This window comes from Octodon degus, unplaced genomic scaffold, assembly GCF_000260255.1.
Source record: "Octodon degus isolate 3935 unplaced genomic scaffold, OctDeg1.0 scaffold00102, whole genome shotgun sequence".
Lineage (NCBI taxonomy): Eukaryota > Metazoa > Chordata > Mammalia > Rodentia > Octodontidae > Octodon > Octodon degus.
In genome coordinates, this window is record NW_004524678.1 from 4,061,074 (window position 1) to 4,082,466 (window position 21,393).

The 21,393-nt window shown below is 45.3% G+C and overlaps 1 protein-coding gene across 1 annotated transcript in view; it reads left to right on the forward strand.

The window, feature by feature from the left end:
• The window catches only part of Pygl (glycogen phosphorylase L), a 35,335-nt gene that overhangs the window by 10,815 nt on the left and 3,127 nt on the right, over positions 1-21,393 (forward strand). Inside the window, exons 4-18 of the mRNA XM_004638756.3 lie at positions 3,594-3,697; positions 6,375-6,506; positions 10,107-10,218; positions 10,483-10,565; positions 13,936-14,079; positions 14,291-14,383; positions 15,030-15,176; positions 15,487-15,650; positions 16,403-16,517; positions 17,084-17,185; positions 17,310-17,457; positions 17,575-17,633; positions 17,737-17,878; positions 19,716-19,923; positions 20,842-20,976. Of these exons, the coding sequence (XP_004638813.1) occupies positions 3,594-3,697; positions 6,375-6,506; positions 10,107-10,218; positions 10,483-10,565; positions 13,936-14,079; positions 14,291-14,383; positions 15,030-15,176; positions 15,487-15,650; positions 16,403-16,517; positions 17,084-17,185; positions 17,310-17,457; positions 17,575-17,633; positions 17,737-17,878; positions 19,716-19,923; positions 20,842-20,976 (1,888 nt within the window). The remainder of the gene's footprint in view (positions 1-3,593; positions 3,698-6,374; positions 6,507-10,106; positions 10,219-10,482; positions 10,566-13,935; positions 14,080-14,290; positions 14,384-15,029; positions 15,177-15,486; positions 15,651-16,402; positions 16,518-17,083; positions 17,186-17,309; positions 17,458-17,574; positions 17,634-17,736; positions 17,879-19,715; positions 19,924-20,841; positions 20,977-21,393) is intronic.

The following is a 21,393-nucleotide window of genomic DNA, read 5'->3' on the forward strand; positions in this document are numbered from 1 at the left end:
CCTATAATCCCAGCGCATGGGGGGGGGGGCTGAAAACAGGAGGATTACTACAAGTCCGATCTGGGTAGTGAGACCCTGTAGATCCTGAACTAAATACAAAAAAAAAAAAAAAAAAAAAAGAAGAAGAAGAAGGAAGGAAGGAAAGAAGGAAGGAAGGAGAAAAAAAATCAGGAATTTGCTCTTCTTTTTCTTCCTTTTTTTGATGCTGGCGCTAGACTCCAGGGCCTCATAAGCCCCACCATTGAGCTAGCCCAGTCCAAGTTCTAGAATTGAAAAACTAACTCAGCTTAAATATTAAACCACCCCTGGTAGGGAAGGATACAGAATTGAAAATGGCAATCAAAAGATAATGTTTTACATCATACTGTCTCCTTGGTATGAGACACTGAAGGAATAATCTAAAATGCACAACAGATACTGTGAAATGGGAAGATTGTTCAAAAGAACAGAGGGACAAGGATGGGGAAAGAGGAAAGGTCAGCAGGGAAAAGCAAAACAATGCAATTTAGTTCTACGGCCAGTGCCTCCTAGCTCACTGAAAAGGAAGGTATGCGCTAATCTTGAGTGGAGAATTTTTTATGCCCATATCTCATACTCTGAGTAACTACTTTAAAGATAACAATACACAGTGTGTTAACTACTGCTATTCTATTATTTTGTTTTGAAATGTTGTGTTTCTATAAAAAAAATGATAAAGTCTTAATGTGTTTTGAAGAAAGTTACATTACTGTGGGCTCTAAACCCAATAATAAGCTACACTTATTGATACACACTCATATCAAATTATACTCTTGCGAAAAATAAAAATTTCTTTTTAGGAGAAGCTTTTAGAAATGGTGCCATAACTCTCTTGCTCTGCACAAACTTTTGAGCTAGAAATTCACTTACATCTGTTTCCTGTTGCTCAACTCTCCATCAGCAGCAGTGTGCTTTAGTATTGCCACTCGTGATAAAAAATTGAAAACACAAAAGCACTTCCTGTGGGACACTTGTGCCTTCCTGTGCAGTTGCTCAGTGGACAGTGTGGCAGGCGTGCTTGGGCTGCAGACAGACCTGCAGCGCGGGTGGAAAGGACGTCTAAGAACGAGAGCTAGAATTCTGACCCATGTGACAACAGGAACTGGGAACCAAGGTCATTGTATAAAGTGAAATGAGCCACTCGTGATACACAGGGACTGTGTGATTCCACTTAGAGTCACTCCTAGACTCATCAGGCTCACCGAGGCAGTGTGAGTGACAGATGCCAGCGGCCAGGGACAGGAAGCGATGGAGAATCGGTGCTTAATGGTTACAGAGACTCTGTCAGGGACGTAGAAAGGGTGCTGGGAATGGATGTGGCGGCGACTGTGCGGCCACGTGAGTGTCCTGACTGCCTCTGAACCCTGCATATTAAAATGACTTCTGCGATAGATGTCATGTGTGTGTTATGTTGTCACAACTAAAACAACGAATGTCGTTTAGCTAGTGAGCAGGTGAAACAGAAGCCACCGGCCCGCCCGCGTGCTCTTTCCTCTGTGCCAAACAGAGTCATTTTCGTAGAGATGTGTTGTAGCAAGAAGAGAAGAAGACTTTGTGTTGGGACACTGAATTGGAATATATACCGCTCTGTTAAAGAAAAACCATAATGGTGCTGAAAAGGAAAGAAAAGAAAAGAGTGAGAACAACCCTGCCTGTCTCGTGGAAAACCTGGGCCCTTCAGTGCAATGGGCTGGGTTCTCCCCTCTCTGTCTGACACTGATGGCCACCCTAGGTGTATTCCCACGGCTGGGGAAAATCCTCCAGCACCTGTAGCCTAAAGGGGAGAGGCTCATTTGGCTGTCCGTTCCCAGCAGATTCAGACCAAGGTCTTGCTCCAAAGCTGAAATGGTATGGTAGTGGGGCATGGCAAAGAAAAGCTGCCAGCCCAAGGCAGCCAGGCAGCAGAGAGGAGAGGGGAAGAAGGGTCCTAGAATCCACTGACGAATAGGTAGGAACCTCTGGGGAGCTTGGCAGCCGCATGATGCGCTCCCTAAACTCTAATAACCAGTAAACTTGAAGAGTAAAAGTTGCAAAGGGGGCTGAGCCATTTTGGTCAGATGATCTCAGCTCCTACCTCATGGGCAAGACTGGGACCCTGTGCTGGTCAGGCTGTAAGAGTGAGCTCATTAGGAGCCAGGAAGAGCTGAACTGCCCCAGCCTGGAGAGAACAAGCACCGGAGGGGAGCCAGGCACCGGCACAGGCCCACACGGGGTAGGGTAGCTCTCCCAGGCCTCGGCCATTTGCCTGTGGATCTGTTTCACAGCTGCACAGCAAACCCAGCTCAGTCCCTTTCTGTTTGGCTTACAGTGCTTGTTTCGGTTTTGATCCTCACTGCACATTTCCTCATTCCAGTTCCAATTTCTGAGGGAGACAGCCCGATTAGAACAACCACTTAGTTTGCGCCCAGCACCCAGGTAGACCCTGGCTCAGCCTGTTGATTGACTGCTCTGGATCAGATGCTGTGTCATTCAGTATGATCAAATCTAGCAAAAAAAAAAAAAAAAAAAAAAAAAAAAAAAAAAAAAAAAAGTAAATAAAAAATGATTCCACCAACAAGATCTCCAGACTTCGGGCTATTTCACAGCTCCGTCTTCAGCAGCATGCTTACCTGAGAACTCGAGAACTCTGTGGCTCTTCTGGCTTCCCTCCTCTGTCTGGAGAAAAAGATGGTGGCAGCAAGAAAAATCTTTCTGCCCCTAGCAGAATTCCTGCTACCCCAAAAGTGGATTGAAAGCTATTGGGCATCCAGGCCAAAGCAATCACAGACAAAGGCAACAGAATGACTCTGATGGGCTTACAAGCTTAGAGTAACAATGGCGAACCTTCTGGAGACCCAGTGTCCGAACTGCAGCCCAAATCCCACTTATTTACCAAGAAGTTCCAGCACTTCACTTAAACCTGAATGCTAAGGGTTTTGTTTAGAACAAACAATTCATACATTAACTTTTTTTTTTTTTTTTGTCTTAAAAGAAAAACAACTAACACACGCCATGGGTTCGCCACCACAGGCGTAGACCGACATAGCCAGATTAGATTCCTCCCTGGTCCAGTAGTCCTGGAGCACATGATCGTCTGTCTCCTAACGACTATGCTGGGATCCTCCCAGCCAGCAGGACAGACAGTCCCCTATAGAGGTCCAGCTAGTCAGGCAGGTGCTGTCACAGAACCAGAGCTGGTCGCCTGGGAGTTACAGTCCCCTGCAGCTGTCTTCAGCCTCCCTTGGAAGGGGCAGTGTGACAATCTTCATAGCTAAAGCAGGGCGGCTCCTTTTCTGTTCCCAAACCAAATGCTCACGTAGACACAGTGGTTATTTCCAGGTGGTGAGGTAATAAATGACATTTATTCTCTTCTTTCTACACTTTTATGTTCTATAACTTTTCTATAGTATTCATTTTATAATTCAAAAGATGTTATTTAAAAATCACTGCTTATTGTATAGTACCCTTTCTGCTTTAAAATATAAATCTGGTTTCTCACAGAGAAGTGCCTTGTGGCAGCCATGTTTCGTAGGGAAAGCCTTGAAATCTATCCTGAGCCACTGACTCTACCTTCGCCCCTACTCTGCCTAATTTAGCGTGCTTCCTGGACTCCATGGCCACCCTGGGGCTTGCAGCCTATGGGTATGGCATCCGATACGAATACGGAATCTTCAACCAGAAGATCCGGGACGGGTGGCAGGTATGTAAACCGTCTTTTAAAAATGCTGCCCTTAAAGCGCTTCCTGACTGTTTTCACTGTGCTCTGGATAATTTACAATGTATGAGTCTCTCACACAGAGTTGTATTAACTGCTTTAGCGTTTGATTGATAACATGGCTATCTGTCCCGCCCCTTTTTATATTAATTTTATTGAGAAAGAAGTAGCAATCAGTTTCAAAACAGGTTAATAAAGCAGTTACAGTAATTAATACATTGCATAGTGTTGTCTTTGTAGTAGTTATTCATAGTACAAGATGCAGACATGATATCTTGTCTAAACATTTTTTTAAATTTTTATTTGTGTGTGTGTGTGTGTGTGGCCAGCTCAGCCCACCAGGGGGCGGGGCAGGCTGGCATGTGGTGCTGGGGGATCGAACCGAAATCGCTGTGCTTTGTTAAGCTTGTTCTAAGTAGGTGCTTTAGACCACTGAGCCATCTCACCAGCCCCTTGTCTAAACATTATTAGTTCAAGAAGTATAAAAATGAAGTATAAAAAGTAAAGCCATATTAATATGCTGAGCTGTAAAAGGCTCAAGTCAACAACTTCTAACATTGCCAGTCATGCGGATAACCCACTACTATTATAGACTACGGGACTATATAGGATTATTTTGCTGAATTCATGCACCTACAATATATGAATGGCAAAGGAATACCCATCTCTGACAAAAGTAAACAAAAAAGGGGGATATAAATGAAGGACCATTTTGTAGTGAAAAAATAGATAGATAGATAGATAGATAGATAGATAGATAGATAGATAGATAGATCTGTATATACAAAATAGTTAGTGCCCCCCCCTTTATAGCAGGGAGCCTGTCACTGTCATCCCCCAGTCATCCACAGCACCTAGCACAGTGCCTGCCTCTGACTGTCTGACCGTTGGCTCATTTCTAACCCCTCTGAGTACCAATTTCATCATCTGTAGGAGGAGACTAATAAGAGTACATGCCTCTCGGAGGTAGCGTGATGATCAAGAAATGCAAGCTCAAATGCATTACTCAATGAATGCCCGCCATGGCGAGCCCCTTGGAGTGACTTGCATTCTCATTCTTGAGAATACAACAGAACACTGGTATTTCTCCTCCGAGAGCTGGTCCGCACAAGGGGGCCCTAAAAATATTTATCACTGGCCACCTGCACAAGGACCACCTGCTGTGTGTGGCATTCCACGCTGCGGCTTACAAAAGGCACACAGGGCTGGACTTCCTCTGTAATCCTTGCTGGCAAGAGCATGGTGTCATTTTGAAAATAGAAATCTGAGTCTCTTAAAAGTAGAGGTACCCCAAGTCACACTGCTGGCCAGCAGGGTCTGTACCCCGAGGTTCACAGGTGTTCTGCCTACTCTCAGAGTTTTAGCATCCCTAACATGCCTATTTTATAAAATATATAGGCTAAGTGTCCTAACTGTTTTATAAGAAACCAGGCAGGGCCAGCCAAATAACGCAGCAGATTAAAGTACCTGCTTAGGCAAACACAGCAACCGGGGTTCAATCCATGCCGTGCTGCCCACCCCCCTTCTAGGGTACGGTAAGTTGGCGATTGAGACTGGGCGTTGTGGCGCACACCTGTAATCCCAGCTCTTGGGAGGCTGAACACAGGTCGATCACTACAAGTCCGATCTATGTAGTGAGACCCTATAGACCCTATAGACCTTGCAGACCCTTTACTAAAATACAAAAAAAAAAAAAAAGAGAGAGAGAGAGAGAGAAAGAAAAGAAGTCAGGCAATTTATATATAAAATAAAATAAATCTAGAGATACATACCTGTATATAAAAATATATATACATATATATAAAATAAATCTGGTAATGTTTGCTCTGCTTCATTTTCATACTGTATAAAAGGTGCACAAAGCTGCTACTGTCTGATTCGGGCTTTCTTTCTGCCTCTCTTCGTCTCCTGCACACACACACCATTGACATAGTGTGTGGCTTAGGTTTCCTAGAGGCCAGCTCCCTCCCAGTACCTCCGTATTTGCAAGACTGAGTTTAAAGGCAAAGCGCTCAGGGGCCCGAGGAAGTCTTGGGCCACAGCGACGGCCAGGGAATAATCACAGACTGAGTGCAAGGCTCGCGTCTGTGCTGGGCTCGCTCCCCAAATCTGGATGCTCTCTGGGTCAGAATAGGAAGGGATAACAGCACTGGTGTGAAGACAATAAAAAAAGAGGCTCAGAATAGTGGGAAGCTCTTGTAAAAGAGACAGTGTAACCAAAATCCCAGATCTTGTTTGGGCTCGGCATCGTATACTTTCATCTGCCTCTCAGTACACAAGACATGGCAGGCAACCAGCTCTAGAAGAAAAGTCTGGGCCCTGATTTCCAGCTTGAGACCTAATTTCAACGTACTCCCCTTATATATAAAGCATGTCACCTCAGAGAGTTTAACTTATTTGACTCTCAGTTTTCTTATCTACAAAATTGAATTAGTATGAAATACATAGACTATCTGATTTAGGGCAGCACTAGCACGGGCTGTTGTTAATTTAGGACATGAGACATTGACAATGAGTTGGCGGTAGTAGGTCCGGCCCAGTTTCTCTCTCAGACAGCGTTCTTGAGTCGCTTCAGCTGAGGATGGTTTTCCTCGTGGCATGACTGGAGGCGCTGGGTCCACGCCTCCCGACAGACACACTCCAAGCCGTGGCCTCTGTGCAGGTGGAAGAGGCAGATGACTGGCTCCGGCACGGAAACCCATGGGAGAAGGCCCGCCCAGAGTTCATGCTGCCCGTGCACTTCTACGGGAGAGTGGAGCACACCTCCACGGGGACCAAGTGGCTCGACACCCAGGTACTCTGGCATCTGCGTGAGCAGCATTTTGTGTAGGGCAGCACAGTGGGCAGCGCACTGCACTGCAATGCGGCGCGCCTTACAGCGTGTGTGAGACACAGAGATTAGCATATTGTGTGTTGAATAATACATGTATGTTTTATTAAAAAAAAATTACTCCTCAGGATGGACTCTACTCATTTTGGAAACAAGGAGGCTGACACCAAGGGAACAAGTGACTTTCCCAGGGTCGAGTGAGTTAGCAAGGTCGTTTTTCAATCTGTTTTATCAGCAGTGAGTCAGGCCTATAACGCCTGAAGGCTCAGCTCTCTGGTTTTATGGACGTTTCAAAGCCAAAATGGAATAAATTTAAATTTAGTTGCCTATCTTATTTATATATCTCTTCTCTGACATAAATAGTTTAATATTGTAGGGTTTTGTTTTTTAGGTTTTTTTTTTTTTTTTTGGTGGGGGGGTTATAGTACCAGGGATCAAACTCAGGACCTTGAGCTTGCCAGGCAGGCGCTCATGCCACTGAGCTATCTCCCCGGCCCCCAATATTGTAATTTTTATTTAAGACTGTCAACTTTGATTCACTGTACAGTCAGAGGAATAATGTAAAATATGCACACTGTCCTTCCTGATTGCATGCCAGCCCTCTTCGAGGGAAGTAATGCGGGGTCAGTGCAAGCATATTGATTTCACCTGCACATGCTCATCCTCCTCCTAGATTTGAGAATTATGATCCTGGTGCTCGTTTGCACCTTGGTGTCTGTTGACTTCCTTTTCAGCAGAGCCTTATCAACTACTAGGTTACTCTGCCCAATCTTTGAAGCAACCCTTGAAATATTTGTTCAGTAAATATGGGCTCAGGCTGGGAAAGATTGATCACTGAACATTCGTCAGAAACTTAAAGGAAGAGCTTGCCAAATAGCTCAGCAGATTAAAGCGACTGCTAGCAGACACAGGGGCCAGGGGTTCGATCCCCCGGCCTACATGGCAGCCCCGCCCCCAGGTTGTACTGAGATGGCAGTTGAGACTGGGCGTGGTGGTGCACACCTGTAATCCCACCTCTTGGGAGGCTGTAAACAAGCGGATCACTACAAGTCCCATCTGTGTACTGAGTCCCTGTAGACTCTAGACCCTGTCCTAAATACAGAAAAAAAGAAAAAGGAGTGTATTTAAAATAAATCATTAAGGAATAGTGATTTAAGGAGCAAACTAATACTGTGATTTTAAATTAAGTTCCTATTTTGTTTTTCGCAGGATTTTTGTTTTGTTTTTCATTGTGGTTAAACAATAGACCACGGTCCAAATGGTGCTTGGTTACGGGCACCAAAAGGAGAGTTACGAATGTATCAGGAGTTCATCCCCAGGAAGAATTCACGTGTGTAATGGTATTAAGTTAACAAGTATTTGGTATAAATTTTTATGCCTAATACTGCATCAGTGGCATTTGATCTGTCTAAAATTCTACAATTTACAGTCAATCTGGAAGTATCCTGTGTACACTGTGGGTCCCTCTGCTGGGCTAACTTGGATTCACAAAGCATCTTTCGATGTTTCCCTAGTGTACCCTGAAATTGCGACAGAGCGTGTTTCTGTATCCAGAGAAGAACCGTCACGGGCAGAGGTGATGGCAGTGAGCTGGCGCAGGCCATGCAGGCCTTTCTGGGTGGAGGCCATGGCCTGCACCGCCCTCACGTTTGTAGCTGGTGAGGTCAGAGAACATGCGGCACAGCACACTCTGGGCATGCGTGGGGCAGCATCCAGCCAACAGCTCTGCGCTTCTTTCCTGCACCAGTTCAGGTCTTCTGGGAATCAGAGACTTGGCAAAATTGAGATGCAATCACTACACTGGGGAAACTCCGGAGCAGGAGAAAGGCGGAAGGCAAAGGGGAGACAGGGAGTCTTCCAGCTGGTTGTGCTGTGGGTGAAGTGGAAGGAAGGGGGACCCTCAGGAAAGCTCTCAGCTGCAGCACTGCTCTGAGGCACAGCCAGGAACAGGGGTCTGGGTTGGAGATTGGCCAAGATTGGCCACCCTTCCGTGTCCTCGCTGTGCTGGAGCATCCTGGAGAAACCACACAGCCCGCATGTGAGCGCTGAGGGGGAGACGCTCGCTGGAGTTCTCTCAAGGAGGTCTCAGCTGCTGTGCGCACTTCCCAGGCTGCCTCAATGACTTAGAGGGTCAGAAGCGCGCATCTTGCTTGAACCTCAAAATGAGGATGAGGGCCAGCGAGACAGTTCAACAGACTAAGTGCCTGCTTGGGCAAGCACAGGGACCTGGGTTTGATCCCTGACACCACATGCCATGCCAGCCCCACTCCCAAATGCACTGAGGTAGCTACTGAGACCAGGCATGGTGGCAAATGCCTATAATCCCAGCACTGGGAAGGCTGAAAACAGGAGGATTTCTCCAAATCCAAGCTGTGTAGTGAGACCCTGTACCAAATAAATGAATAAAAGATTTTTTAATAATAACAATAATAAAATTCAGCAGATGATGGACCAGCCAGATAGCTCAGTGGACTAAAGCACCTGCTGTGGCTGCCTACTGAGCCAGCCCTGCCCCAGAGGTGCAATGAGACAGTGATTGAGACCAGGTGTGGTGGTACGTGCCTGTAATCCCAACACTTGGGAGGCTAAACACAGGAGAATCGTTCTGAGTCCAATCTATGTAGTGCGATGCTGTAGACCTTGTAGACCCTGTACTAAATACAAAAAAAAAAAAAAAAAATTCAGCAGATGAAATTAAGGAAATGTGTGTGTAGCTCTTGGCCCTGATAGTGACTGTGTCCTTGGCCAAGTCAGTTCTCTCTCAGCCTCAGCCTCCTTGTGTCCAAGATGAGTGGGCGACACACAGGGATATCCAGCAGCCCCCAGCTCAACTCTAATGAAGCAGGGAATGGAAATGAGTCATTTCTCACATACATTTTAAATGCACTGTGAAACACAGTTTGCCTCCCTGTTCTCTATTTCAACGATTGTCACAAAGATTGAGCTAGATTATTCCAGAGCTTCGACCCAGCCCGGCTAATTATCACCTGATTTGGCACATCACCCTAGGAATCACTAAAATAACTTCTTTAGGCAGCATCAAAAATATCTAGCATAGCATTTGATGATCATATGTGAAGTTCTGTCTTCATAAATTTCCTGTACCATTGATTTTGGAGCAGGAAACCAGATCATCAAGAAACTGTAAAATTTATCCTAATTGTCACTTTTGGATGAATACAGATTCACAGTTGCCACTGTGCTCTTGCACGTTCTTTCTTATTATTAGATCAGTGGTTTGAGTTGAGATATGCATGATGAATTTTCTCTACCACTGATAACCGTGGCATTCTGTTCCTCTGTGTCTCCGTCTGGACAAGGGACATGTGGAAATCAACATGGGAGTACTGCCAAGACTACCAGTCAGGACATTCCAGTCAGTAAAGGAACCCCAGGAGCTCTAATGCCCGATCTAGCCCTATGACCCTCTTCTTAGTTTACTCCTCACATGATTTGGGCTGGTCATGGAGCCAGCGATAAAATCCCATCAGTCTCCCAGGTGTTGTTCAGCTGCCACTGTCACACCTGGGAAACATCAGCAGCTGCTTCTGTTTAATCCTACAGGTGGTCCTGGCTCTGCCTTATGACACTCCTGTGCCTGGGTACATGAATAACACCGTCAACACCATGCGCCTCTGGTCTGCCCGGGCACCAAATGATTTTAACCTCAGAGACTGTGAGTACAGTGTGTGTGGACTCTGGCTTCTCTGTGTATGTGTTTAATCCTTTTGGTTGCTGGTTAGAGCCAAATTGAGCTGGGGGTCCAAGCTGGCCCTGGGGCACTCCTGGCAAGCTCCATGTGAAGGTTTGTGAAGTCCATTTGGAATCAGGAGTCTTCGAGCCAGTTGGGGGAGCGCAGCATGGTGTCCGGTGTGAGTTTGGGGCTTGCAGGGACAATGGCTGGCTGGTCTGGTCACTATTTTTCTAACATTCTCCTCAGTTAATGTTGGAGACTACATCCAGGCTGTGCTGGACCGAAACCTGGCCGAGAACATCTCCAGGGTCCTCTACCCCAATGACAATGTGAGTGATTGAGTACCAGAAGACACGATTGATTTCCCAAGAGCCTATTCAGTAACCCCGTAATGTGAAATTTTCCCTTGATGGCCAGAGTAAGGTCTATGCGTCTTCCTAATTTTCTAGATTTCCCCTCCCAACCAAGTGAGGACCACAAATGTACACAGTTCCAGAAATCAGAATAAGCACCTTGCCTTCAGTAGCAACCTCACCACTAACTGAAAAGCTTTGTGAGCACATTTCAAAACAGAAGCTAGATCCCAGTGACGTGTGACCCCCTAGTAAAGCTCTATTTCATTTCCAGAAGAAATCCCACCTGCAAAGCAAGAAATCACAGAGATTTCCTGTCATTTACCAGGTGGATGGGGCTGGCCTTCTGTCCCCAACCAGTGGGTCGTGGTTCTTGGGGCAGGAAGACCTGTGAACAAACACCTATCTCTTCTGCCTCTGGTTTTTTAATTTTAATTTTTTTCTTATAGATGACTATCTTAATGTTATGTTTAGTTTTTAAAAACATTTGGAATGAGATCATCTGTGACTGCTATAAATTCTTATTTGATTTTAAAAGCACACTTGGAACTGCATCTTAAAGACCACTATAAATTCTTAGTTGATTTAAATTATATTATTAGTTTAACTTTGGTTTCTTTATGGGTAAAATCATTTTAACATTGGAATGGTTCTTTTCTAAAGTAGCCTCAGGAACAATCAAATTGGTACTCTGCTTTACAAAGTTGATAGAAAACAAGCATCTTGGTGACAAAAACAAAAACAATCCTTAAGACCAGATGTTGGGCCGGCCAAATAGCTCAGTGGATTAATGCACCTACAAGCAGGCATAGGGGCCCAGGGGCTTGATCCCAGGGCCTGCTGTGCTGGCCCCACCCCCGTGTCAAGCTGAGACAGTGATTGACACTGGGCATCTAACAAATTTCTGCCTACCCTTCAGGCTCAGATAAGGCAGTGCTGGCTACCCGTGTTCCCCAAGTACTACATATACCTTAAGTTAAAAATATTCATACTCAAGGTAAAGGTTAGTTTATATACCTCCCCAACCCCTGGTAACTTTTTTAAGGTCAAGGATTGTGTTTAATCATTTTATTTCTAGGACCCTAAGTATTTCCCTGGCTCAATGAACATGTTTACAATCATTATAGATGAATCCATAGTCTTTACTAGTCTTAGAATAATGACTTCATGCTAATTTCTACAATGATACATGCCATTAGGCACAAAAGGTAAGCTATAATGAAGTATCAATTATATATATATATATATATATATATATATTTCTACCACCTATATACTTCCACTGGCAGTATCAATCCAGTTTTCTATTTGTGACTTTTAATTTTTAAATCATGATTTTTTGTTTGTTTGTTTTTTGTATTTTAGGACAGGGTCTGCAGGGTCTCAATACATAGATCGGACTCGCAGTAATCTGCCTGTGTTCAGCCTCCCAAGCGCTGGGATTATAGGCACATGCCACAATGCCCAGTCTCAATCCCAGTCTCATTCCCCCTGGGGACTGGGGCCCGCACAGCATGCTGGGGATTGACCCCTGGCTGCTGCATCTGCTAATCCACTCAGCTATTTGACCGGCCCTTTAAATCATCTTTTAATGTCTATCAAACTTGCAGAGGCTCATAGTGTAGAGAAAAGCAGTTCCATGGGACTTGTAAAAACATTGTGGTCCGTGTCCCACTTCTCAACACCCCTTTGGTTTTAGTGGATTTCCTTGACACTTCCCTTCGATAACATAGTCACTGCTACTATATGACTTCTTTCCACTCTTACACTTTTTCTGACTCCCCACTGTTAAAGATGAGAAGTTGCCTCACATTCCCACCTACACGCCACATCCACCACAAACACCTATTTCCCATCTGCCACTGCTTCAACATAAGTCTACCATAATTTTTCACTAGATCCTTAATCATTGTTCACATTTTCATGACTGGCTTAGTGCTAGAGATAGCTGGTGGGTGCATAAATGTGCCCTCAGATAATGACTACATTTTCTTTCCTTAAAAATTTTGGTTTGTTGGTTGGTTGACTGGTTCACTGGTTGGTTGGCTTCCTGGCTAGCTGGCTGGCTGGCTGGTTGGTTTTCTAGATTTAATAATTATTTGTTTTGTTTGATTGCTTGGTTTTATGGGTACTTTTTGCTAATTTATGATACATATTACTCTAGTTGTATAAACATCCCCCTAGTATATTTAGACACATCAGATATCCTATTAACTCAGTCTTTTTGAGCAGTCTCTTCTCCATCCCTACTAGATAGTGACTCTTAATTTACTGTCTTCCCATCATCAGGATCATCATTCCCATCATTCTGAGGACCCTGTGCTCATCTACTGTCTGAGGTCACTATTTTCTGATGTTGTACTTTCTCTTCTGTGGTTTGCTTCACTGTTTTGGTAGTCTACCTGTTGCCAGCACCTCCTGGGAAGGGGCTTATGCTAGGTCTAAAGCCTCTCAGGTTAGAAACACTTCTTCCCTTACACTAGTCATTTGTCTGGATCTAGAACGCTTAGGTGTGTTTCATTGCCTTCTTGTTTTTGGTGTTGTTGAGAAGCACAATGTAGTTTCAATCAGATTAACTAATATTAAGAATTCATTGATTCTAGTAGAATTAATATTGGTTAGCAGTATTGTAAAGTTTGGCCGGAGAAGAAGGCAGTTCAGGTTGGTCTTGAAATCACTTTTCAGGTGGCCTCAACTCCCATGGTGGCCTCAAACTCCCAGCGATCTTTCTGCCTCAGCCTGCCGAGTGCTAGGATTACAGGCATGCACCACCACACCCAGCTCTCTCTGTTTTTAAGAGTTGGCTGGTACCCATGCCTTCTACGGTAACTGCTGTCCCCCTGTGTTACCATCTCCAGAAAATGCAAATCCAGACTCAGCCTGACGCTGGAAAGAAAACAGCTCCATTGCAGGAGCTGGAACTGAAGTCTGAGGCCAACTGTTCCATAGGCAGCTCTCAAGTGACTTTTACCCAGCCTCACGTCTGCTTCCACAGCAAATGGTGCTGCCGGACCCTGCATCCTGGAGGCCTCTGATGTACACACTGAGCTACTTTGGGGTCCTTCTGTGGCTTTCTTGGGTCTCCTGGCTTAATACCACTCACCCATCTGGTTTTTACCTGCAAAAAGTTGCTGTTGTTGCCTCTCCTGGTCTCTTTATGCCTTTCTAAAATTGCTTCACTGTCATTTTGATGGGGTTTCAGGAAAGCACACAGGCAAACGCTCCAACATACAGCACACCGTCCTCTACGGATGCCTCCATGTGCCCTGGCGAGCAGGAAGTGCCCGCCCTACTTTGGCCCCACCTGCAGGGTGAGCCACCTTCATTCTGTCTCTCTGGTTTGAAGTTTTTTGAAGGGAAAGAGCTAAGGCTGAAGCAGGAGTACTTCGTGGTGGCCGCAACCTTGCAGGATGTCATCCGACGCTTCAAAGCCTCCAAGTTCAGCTCCGGTGACAATGGGGGAACAGTGTTCGATGCCTTTCCAGATCAGGCAAGAATATGTTTGGGGAATGCATTCAGGTTCTCCGGAGGGACCAGGACATCCCATCAGATTTACTGCTGTCTCTCAGTGTCAGAAGCCTTGGGGAGGAACAGCAAGCCGCAGCAGTTCAGGGGAGTGGGACTTTGCTTAGTGCTTCCTGGGGGCACATGGGAACCAGGTCCTGAGCTATCATTGACATGGACGCCTCTTCCCCACCCAGGTGGCCATCCAGCTGAATGACACTCACCCTGCACTCGCCATCCCCGAGCTCATGAGGATTTTTGTGGATATCGAAAAATTACCCTGGTCCAAGGTCTGAAAAGTTTGGCTTCTTTTTCTTTTAATTAACTGGAATGTCTATGGCAGAGAGACTGCTGAAAACCAAGCTCCTTTTCGGGTTTTCATAATAAGTTACTATTGCTAACTTCTTGCTACTAAAGAACTAGCTTGGCCCGATGCTGCTTGGCTTTCATTCTTACTGCTTTGCAAGAATAAGACTACACACTAAACAAACATATATGCCCTGGAGAGTAGATCAGGAGCTGTATTAAGGATTGCATCATGTTTCTCATTTCTGGGTCTAAGAGGATTAAAATTAGACCCTCTAACCTCAGAAGACAGCTAATTGAAAGTAGCCACAGAGAAGTCAGTGTTTTAAACACACTTTGTGACTGATGAGAACAGCTTTTATTCCTCAGTTTTGTATTTTTAGTAAATAATAAACATATAGAATAGTACAGAGGATTTATCAGAAAGTTGTACTGAATATTATCAGTTTTATGAGTAATCCCCCCACCAAAAAAAATATTCCCATTGTCTGGACCATCCAGGACCTTAGTGGTACCCAGAGTGCCTGACCCAGTCAACCTGGGGCAAACAGAGCAGAGCTGAGGGAACGCTTGACCCTGGGTGGTGGGGTGCACACAGGGGAAGCAGCCAGTCCCCCTTCCTTCCCGCAGGCCTGGGACATCACCCAGAAGACCTTCGCCTATACCAACCACACGGTGCTCCCAGAAGCCTTGGAGCGCTGGCCGGTGGATCTGGTGGAGAAGCTGCTGCCGCGACACTTACAAATCATTTATGAAATAAATCAGAAGCATTTGGATGTAAGTTACCGAGAGAGGTTCTGACTCGTTTTAGGAATGAGGACTTAACATGCTCTTCTCAAACTTGAAGTCCATGTGCCTTTCCATCATGAGTGATATCGAAAGTGCTCAAGTCTGAGTGGGGCTCTGTTGAACACATCTTCTGGAAGAACTGGCATAGGGCTGGCGTCTCCCCAGGGCTAACCCATCCACTCTCTGAGAGAGCGAAATTTGAATTTCCCCATCAAAGATGCTGTGGAACCCAAGTAGCATTCCAATGCTGCCTCAAGCCTGAGTAATCATGAGGTCTTTCTTCTCTTTGTTTGGCTAGAGAATCGTGGCCTTGTTTCCTAAAGATGTGGACCGCCTGAGAAGGATGTCTCTGATAGAAGAGGAAGGGGGCAAAAGGATCAACATGGCCCATCTCTGCATCGTGGGCTGCCACGCTGTGAACGGCGTGGCCAAGATCCACTCAGACATCGTGAAGAACAAAGTGTGAGCCTCCTTCCCTGGGCGGCGAGTGTAATGGAGATCCACTAGCGGATGATGCTCACAGATGCAAATCTGCCTTTCAGGAGAGGGAAAGACCCTGTTAGCATGTTGAAAAGGAGGCCCAGGCTGTAGCTTGCTGGCAGAGCACTCGCCCAGCACGCAGAAGGCCCTGGATTTGTTCCTCAGCACTAAAATAATACTATCTTCCATACAAAATAATATATTTTAAAACAGCAAAAAACAATCCCCAGCGAGCCATGCTGGCCTTGCCCCTGGGGACCACTGAGACCTCCACTGAGACTGGGCATGGTAGCGTACTCTTGTAATCCCGGTGCTTGGGAGGCTGAAAACAGGAGGATCACTAGGAGTCTGATCTGTGTAGTGAGACCTTGTAGACCCTATACTAAATACATAAAAATAAATAAATCTTCCTCCCTGAACCATTCATAAGCTAGGTTTAGAAGCCAAAAAAAAAAAAAAAAAGGAAGGAAAAAGAAAAATATCAAAACACTGTTTTGTTAGAAAACCTGGTATGTATGTCAGCATGAGGAAATCAGACGGAGGTGACTAGATCTGGAACTTTTCTTATAACTGTTTGAATTGCAAGTGAAGTTCCACTTTAGAATGACAGTCATGGCTTCTGCCAGCCCCTCCCTTCACCTCATGGACTCTCTCTAAGCCTATATTTGGTTTCTTGAACTTTCTCCAATGTGCCCTGTTGGCCAACTTCAGTGATTCGTCTCCTCCATCTCCAGATTCAAGGACTTCAGTGAGCTAGAACCAGACAAGTTTCAGAACAAAACCAATGGGATCACTCCAAGGCGCTGGCTCTTACTCTGCAACCCAGGGCTGGCGGAGCTCATTGCGGAGGTAAGCGGCAGTGCAGGGGCAGGGATGGTCTGGTGGAGTGGAAGAGGCGCCTGAGTGCACTGCAGATTTGCACATCTGTCCTGCAACAAGGCTGGCTTCCCAGGGTGCACTTGGTGCGGTCACACACAGATATATGCTGCTTTGATTCTTTTTCTGTTATGGGTGTCTTGAAAGTCTTAATTTTTAAATCAGGCTCCTCTGCGAATTATGCAGCTGGTCATAGCTAATGTATCCATATGACACACAGCTGGAGGACGATAGCCTTATTAGGAAATGGAGACACCACAGTTCAAAGAGATAATTTATGGAACCAGTAGAGTAGTTTTCAAGTAGAGTTCCTGATTTGAATACCTTAATATCTTAAACAAGACTATGTTAATATCTTAAAATAAGACTATGTTTACCATACTAGCAAAAGTGTTCTCCCGCATAGTTTCTAGTCTTTTCTGTGAACGAGACTATTCTGTTAACTGGGTAGTATGGGAATTCTACTATGAATGGAAACTGCTCCTGTGGGCATGACTGCCACCCCTGAATTAAAGTCATGTCTTCCCTTAAATTGAAAGAAAATTGGGGAAGACTACGTGAAAGACTTGAGCCAGCTGACAAAACTGCACAGCTTCCTGGGGGATGACATCTTCCTGAGGGAAATGGCCAATGTGAAGCAGGTGAGGCCACCAGGACACACGCCTCCCTGGCACTCCCTTTGAGGGTTTCCACTCCACTTTCTAAAACCAGACTACTCAAAGCTTTTTGCTTAGAAGGGCCCTGGCCCGTGCACTGTCTCCACAGGAAAATAAGCTGAAGTTCTCTCAGTACTTGGAGAAGGAATACAAAGTGAAGATCAACCCATCCTCCATGTTTGATGTCCAGGTGAAGAGGATTCATGAGTACAAGCGGCAGCTCCTGAACTGCCTGCATGTGATCACCATGTACAACCGTGAGTCGGCCCCGTAGCTACCCATGAGCACCACCGAGGTGACAAGACCAGAAGCAATGGTCTCCACCAGTCTCAGCAGCCCCACCCACATCCCATGCACTTCGTCATATTTTTCAGGCATTAAGAAAGACCCAAAGAAGTTATTTGTGCCGAGGACGGTAATAATTGGTGGCAAAGTGAGTTGACTGCATTCCTTGAGCACTTGAGGCTGTGACCTCCTGCTTTGTCTTGGCCTCCTCCAGGGTAGCACCTGTCAGTGTTTGCTGTTCTTTCCCCAAGGCTGCCCCAGGATATCACATGGCCAAAATGATCATAAAGCTGATCACCTCCGTGGCTGAGGTGGTGAACAATGATCCTGTGGTTGGAAGCAAGTTGAAAGTCATCTTCCTGGAGAACTACAGAGTGTCCCTTGCTGAGAAAGGTACTGCTCTCCTTGCAAACCATGTGGGGTCAGGCAAATTCTAGGGGTTGCATAGTATGGAAAGCAGGTGGCTGAACTCCGTGGGGAGCCAGTACCTGAGGCTAGAAGCTGTTGCTCCTGGACAAAAAAAGGCAGGAGCTGGTAAGATGATATAGGTGACAATAAGATTGACATCTCCAGACCCAGTGTCATGGAATTGTGATGTATGATCAAAATATATAGTCAATGTTTAAATATAATAGACATTACAGTAAAAAACATATTGCCATTAATCCTACTCAGAATACTCCCCCTAGCTTGAAACACACCCATCATCCTTGCCACTTTCTGAGGCAGTTCTCAGAAGTCCTCTTTCAGGTCTTTATGAGATTTTATCAAAAATATGGTGAATGCTGCTACCAAGTACCATCCAAGAGAAAGTCAGGCTCCTGAAAACACTGCGACACACATCATCACCTTGCTCAGTAGATCTAGGACCAGGCAATTCCTGGCTCTTCTTCAAGTCAAAATAACCATGAAAGGTAAATCCTCCAAATCAATTCAGGACACCTAGGCAGCCATGACCGCACAACTAACGACACAGCAAAAGACTTCCACAACTGCTTCAGCAAGGGACAAGAGTGATGGAATAGATGAATTTGAAACAAGGCCAGTATTTTGAGGAGTATTAATGGCAAAGTGTCTTTTAGTATAACACATTTTTTAATTTAAATATTCTCTGTATGTTTCTATCACTCCTTATATATTCCTTTGCAAGTTTATTTTTTCTCCCAATGGGCCAAGATGGAAGACTGCCCTGCTGTCTGTGCATGGTGTTGGGTGGGGTTCTATAAAAGGGGGGAAAGGTCATCAGTCCCCAGCCCTAGTTTTGCAAGAAAACAGGAATTTCTCAAACTGCAGATGTTCCTCTGCTGCCTGCGTGCAAGGCCTGCTATTTGTCCATGTAGCAACAGGGAACCAGGGCAGGCAGACACCAGCTGCCAAAGCACGAGGCTTAGCTGCACTTCTGACCAGCCCTTAGGGATCAAAGGCGGGTTCTCCCTTGGGGCCAGGCTGGCAGGGAACCGTCTGCTGCCGAGACCTTCACTTATCTGCATCTCATGTTGCCAGAGCACTGTGGACATCCCCTACTTCCTGAACTGAGGGGACAGAAAGAGGCATTTCTTGGGGGGGAGGGGGTTTCCAATGAGGTTACTGTTCAAGAATTTTCTGCCTGAAGAGAAAAGAACCAGGTCCCTACGGAGTGAAAATAATCATGAATATGATCCACAAACAAGCTTGCAAATCGAGTTGGTCCTGACCTTTGAAGCCAAAAAAAAAGCCAAAAGGGGGAGTTGGCAGCTCTCGTTTGTGTATAAATCATGCTAATGATTGGACAGGATCCCTTGCAGTGAAAGTGGAAGGAGGGGTGTGAAGGGCTAGGAATGTAGCAATCCAGGGTCCTTGGCTTCCTAAAGAGTCCGGGGAGACCTCTGAATTTTATGGACCAAGAAAGAGGAGTTGCAATGTATTTTACAAAGCAGAGGAAGTGAAAATGAAACTGCCACAAACATTGGAAAACAGCAATGGAAGAAGGAGATGTAGTGGCAACATTTATAACCCTGAATCAACACTCTTGAAAGTTGACAGACCAAAAAGGAGTACTCTTCGCAGGCAGCTGTGCAGCACAGTGTAGGTGAGCCAGAGCGGTTGTCAGCCCTGTCCTGCGTCCATGTGAACATTTATCTTGCTGTGCCCGTATTGATGAGCACAACAGGTCAGCTAGATCAGTGCTCAGAGGCAGCGCAAATGGACCCAGAGGGACAGCATCAATAACATGAGTCTGTCCTGCGCACAGTCATTCCAGCCACAGACCTGTCGGAGCAGATCTCCACTGCAGGCACTGAAGCCTCCGGCACAGGTAATATGAAGTTCATGCTGAACGGAGCTCTAACCATTGGGACCATGGATGGGGCCAACGTGGAAATGGCGGAGGAAGCTGGGGAAGAGAACTTATTCATCTTCGGCATGCGGGTAGATGACGTGGCTGCCTTGGACAAGAAAGGGTGAGAAAGCCACTCCTTTGCACTGGGCAGGTAGCCTCCAGGGCAATACACGCTATCAACAGGCTTCCTACCCACACAGGTACCCCACAGGGGGCTGCATCCAGTGAGATGTGGCAGTGAGCACCTCCCACAGGAGTCAGGGAAGCCACCTGGCAGAGATTAGTCCTGGCAAACCCAGCCAGTAAAAGTAAAGGGAGCCCAGAGGCAGGCCCACAGAGGAGCTGACTGTTGAGTGGCTATGTGGTGAGCCTTCGCACTCAAACATTTCTCTGTATCCGTGACTTTCTTATAGAAAGATGAACCAGTATCTATAATTTAAACCACTATCTAGTGCTCTTCTTAAGATTCCAAAAAGGTGAGAGAGAATATAGAGGGATACAGAGAAAAACACTCAGGAACATTTATTTTCATGTAATAGCTAGATAGGTTTAGTAATCTGAGTTCAAGCAAGAAATGGATACTAATGCCTAAGGGACTTCACAGATAACAAAATGCAGTGGGTGTAAATACAGCTCCTGACCCTTAGAAATAAATTACGCTCCATGGCAACAAAGTTTAAGAATCTGTGGGTCCCCAAAGCAACTGGTCTGCTAAACATCATGCTTGTTTAGAACTATGAAGACTGCTTCAAAATGAATCTTGCCGCATTCTGGCAGATTAGGCTATTGCTCTGTGAGTAAGGTTTTCAGTACCTACTACTCGAAGTGTTTATGGTTTCATGGAATGAATCAATTTAGCAGGGAAATATATTTCAGGGTCCATTAAAAATTACTGATACCCATGTTGAGATTGATGATGACTTCCATACATTCTGGTCTTTCTGAGTGCACATTTATGGCTGATGCAGGATGGCATATGTTCTCAATCGCATGCACTAACAGAGCCTGTGTGTTGTCACCCATGTACCCTTCCCTGCAGGTATGAGGCAAAAGAATATTATGAGGCACTTCCAGAGCTAAAGCTGGTCATCGATCAAATTAACAATGGTTTCTTTTCTCCCAAGCAACCTGACCTCTTCAAAGACCTCATCAACATGCTATTTTATCATGACAGGTGAGTTCCCACAGGGAATCAGTATGATGTGGACTGTGAAAAGAGATAAAAACATACTGAACCCATGACAGGCCACTCACTTTGATTAACATAGATCTGTGATTTGATCTGCAAACTGGAGCTTGAGAAAAAGAGCTCATCTCCATCAACACTATCAGTGAAGTTTAAGGATGAAACCCTGAAGGAGATGCCAGGTTCTTGAGACGTCATGCTAAACAAAATGTATCAGACACAGAAAGTTAAACATTGCGTGGTTCCTCTCATCTGAGAAACCCAAAATAAAAATAACTTAAAGAGCAAAAGAAAAAGAGAGATGGTAGGAAATGGGGGGTAGATTTTTTGGGAGATGATAGTTATGATATTAGCATATCATAACTATTACTAAACTATTATGTATAGTAATAGTTTTTAAAAGAG